Below are 757 nucleotides of genomic sequence, written 5' to 3'. Positions count from 1 at the left end.
TATATATATATATATATATATATATATATATGTGATCTTTACACATATATATTCCCAAAAATATACATGCATATTCACATATTAATATACACAGATGTACACGTAGATGAAGCGACGTAAATTTAGACACATCAACAGGACAGACAGACACACGTTTCCTATACATACATTATATATATATATATAATTATATATACATATATACATATATATAGACACACACGGAGGCGAATATAAAGGGTTGATTGGAAACTGAAAGCAATTCTAGGTAAGAAGAGAGAAGAAAGGTGAAGAGAGGAATTTCGTCGAAGAAGCCACAAATACGGGGAATTTATGCAAAAAATAAGGCAGATTCCACAGACATATATACACCGATTAAAAGCTGAGTGTCCCTAGATGTATGTTGTCAACTTCAAAGTAGATTCAGCCCCCTCAGGACAGAGCCAGAGGGCTACAAAGTAGGCAGGGAATTTACTCACGGGAGAGGTCCGTTCGGCCATGTTGGTTGTGCAATATGAAATGACGTGAGGGGCTGAGGACGGAGTTTCTCTGCCGTCGTCGTCATCGTCGTCATGGTACTAGTAGCGTGTATATGCCTATATATATCTATCTATCTATCTATCTATCTATATACTCTTTTACTCTTTACTCTTTTACTTGTTTCAGTCATTTGACTGCGGCCATGCTGGAGCACCGCCTTTAGTCGAGCAAATCGACCCCAGGACTTATTCTTTGTAAGCCTAGTACTTATTCAATC

At 37.5% G+C, this 757-nt stretch overlaps 1 protein-coding gene across 1 annotated transcript in view; it reads right to left on the bottom strand.

Moving 5' to 3' along the window:
- Positions 1-563, bottom strand: part of LOC106872572 (eIF-2-alpha kinase activator GCN1) — a 45,565-nt gene extending 45,002 nt beyond the window's left edge. Inside the window, exon 1 of the mRNA XM_052977717.1 lies at positions 480-563. Within this exon, the coding sequence (XP_052833677.1) occupies positions 480-500 (21 nt within the window). The 5' untranslated portion in view covers positions 501-563. The remainder of the gene's footprint in view (positions 1-479) is intronic.
- Positions 564-757: the final 194 nt, after the last annotated feature.

The sequence above is a fragment of the Octopus bimaculoides genome, chromosome 28, assembly GCF_001194135.2.
Source record: "Octopus bimaculoides isolate UCB-OBI-ISO-001 chromosome 28, ASM119413v2, whole genome shotgun sequence".
NCBI lineage: Eukaryota > Metazoa > Mollusca > Cephalopoda > Octopoda > Octopodidae > Octopus > Octopus bimaculoides.
This window is presented reverse-complemented; position numbering and strand designations above follow the sequence as displayed.